Source organism: Chaetura pelagica, unplaced genomic scaffold, assembly GCF_000747805.2.
Source record: "Chaetura pelagica isolate M959 unplaced genomic scaffold, ChaPel_1.0 scaffold13, whole genome shotgun sequence".
Taxonomy (NCBI): Eukaryota; Metazoa; Chordata; class Aves; order Apodiformes; family Apodidae; genus Chaetura; species Chaetura pelagica.
In genome coordinates, this window is record NW_009954543.1 from 1572936 (window position 1) to 1575246 (window position 2311).

The following is a 2311-nucleotide window of genomic DNA, read 5'->3' on the forward strand; positions in this document are numbered from 1 at the left end:
AAAGATGAAACCCTCTGATTTCAGGAAAGCCACAACTTGATTATCATTCAACCCAGGTAAAAGACATCTGCAATACTACTGCATTTGTTTTTTCCTGATTTGGCTGCTTCTCCTCTGCCTATCACCCAGTTTTCACCATTCCAGTTTACTAACCTGTAGGTTTTATAAAGCATCAGAATAATCTAAATACTAATTACCACAATGTAACACATGTAGCAGAAGTGGAAAATATTTAAAAGTTGAAAATACTAAAGTTTTAACAGTAAAGTTACTCAGCTCCTAATCAGCACATAGAGCCTCTTTCACACTTTTCTATCGTTCTGATGCCCCAAAGAATACAGGAAACTGACTAGTAACCTTGACTGCAACAAACAGATACACAAAAAGATGAGCATACACATTTCAGATGGCTATTTAAGGAGGGCACATGTAAAATTAGAAGACCATTACTATTGTTTTATTATACATCTTATTGAATCAATTTATCGTTTAACTGTCTAACTGCAGAAACATAAAGTATGCATACTCTTTCCTGTGTTTCTTTTTGTGTTTTATTGTTTTTCCCATATTAAATCACAGTACCTGAGGATGTCAGACCAAGGATTTTCCAGCTTTTTTGTACTGCCACTGAGGCATGCTAGCCTCTGGGTCTTTAATACTCTGTAGAAGCTGTTAAAACACATTGTGTATACAGGCAACTGAATATGTCTGGTTGGAGCCAAAATCCACCAGGACCTTTTATTAGTCTGAGGCATTTGAAGAAGCATTGCATTAGCTCTATGCATAAAGGTGTAGATCATCTGGGGGAAGGAAGGAGGAGCATCAGCGCTGATGCAGTGAGCTTTTAAGTGATAGGAAGACCCTGAAGTGCCTCATATCAGAGGTCAGGTCTGTATTTTTAAGGCTTGTCATTGCCAGGCCTACCAAGAGCATTCACACTGAAGTAACGAACTCTGTCTAAGTACTAGATCCGGGTTTTTCAGCACTGTTCTGTATGGATGAATTTGGTTTAGGGTTTTGAAACACTGTAAAATAACTGGACTTGCATTTATATAATATAATTTCAGACACTGAAGTGGTAACTATACCACTTGATGGTAGCTATAGTTATATAGTGATAACTATTATCTCTTACCTAGATGCAGCATATTTTTCTTTCTTCCCTTACCTGTAGACCACACACATTAGATACACAGTAACCATGACTATCTTGGTATAACAAAGCATGGAAATAATGAAAAGCTTTCAGAGTCATTACATGCCCTTGGCAACCTAGCTCTGTGAGACAGATGTTGCATCCCGGGCCGTGCCACTGAGAATCACATGTACTTGTATGTACCTACAGCACGAACACACTTACCCAGTCCTCGAAGTGGCGGCTCCCGTTCTGCAGCAAGTCCTCGAACTGTATAGTGCAGTTAGCTACAAAATCGTCGTACCCGATGGGGGCATCATGGAAAACAGCCATCTCTATCTTCCTGCCATTACAAACATCGGTGACAAATTCATCATTCCAAGCAGGACTGTTGGTCTTTTGCTTGGTTGAGGTCTGCCCGATCCTGGAGTCGTCCACATTGAGGGCGATGTAAGGGTCCAGCAAAAAGGTCTGTGGCCTGGGACCCACCGCATGCCTCAGAGACCACGCCGTGGGTTTCAGATTCACCGCCTCGCAGATCTTGATTTTCAGCAAGCCATTGAAAACCACCATGGCTGGATGGCTGCACTTTTCCCGGGATTGAACACTCACTCGCACAACGCACTTGCACCAAGCGGGAGGGAGGAAGGTCTCGCCAATAAATAGAAGGGCAGGTCTGGGAGCGGGGGAGCAGAACACCGTGCGGGTCTCCTCGCCTTGCTGCTGCTGTTACCTTTGATTATTTAGCCTTTGCTCTTGCGACACCCAGTGAATACATTTATTTTCTTGCCCGTGTTTCTAACGGAAAACAAGGGAGGGGGGCCGCCGGGGAGGGGGAGGCGTCCGCGGCTGCAGAAACCCCCGAATGCGATCAAAACCCGAGCATAATCAGTCCCTGGGGTGAGCAAGAGCCTTCTCCCTTCACCTAGACCATAATCCTGGATCAGTCTTTGCAGAGGAGGCAGAGCCTCGATCCCTGGCTCCTGCACACGCCAGTCCTGCCCGTGCGCCGCACAACAATACACACACACACACACACACACACACACACACAAATCAGAAACACCGGCCGACCCACCAGCCCTGCCTACTGCACAGCCTCTGCTCAGCAAACATCCACGCAAGGACCTTCCATCCGCGCAGGAGCCCGCAGCCGCCCGTCCTCTGTCGCCTTCG

General features: G+C 45.6%; 1 protein-coding gene across 1 annotated transcript in view; it reads right to left on the bottom strand.

The window, feature by feature from the left end:
* The window catches only part of PRKCE (protein kinase C, epsilon), a 292873-nt gene extending 291165 nt beyond the window's left edge, over window positions 1–1708 (bottom strand). The window contains exon 1 of the mRNA XM_010004962.1: window positions 1361–1708. Coding sequence (XP_010003264.1) covers window positions 1361–1708 — 348 coding nt within the window. The remainder of the gene's footprint in view (window positions 1–1360) is intronic.
* Between the last annotated feature and the right edge of the window lie 603 nt (window positions 1709–2311).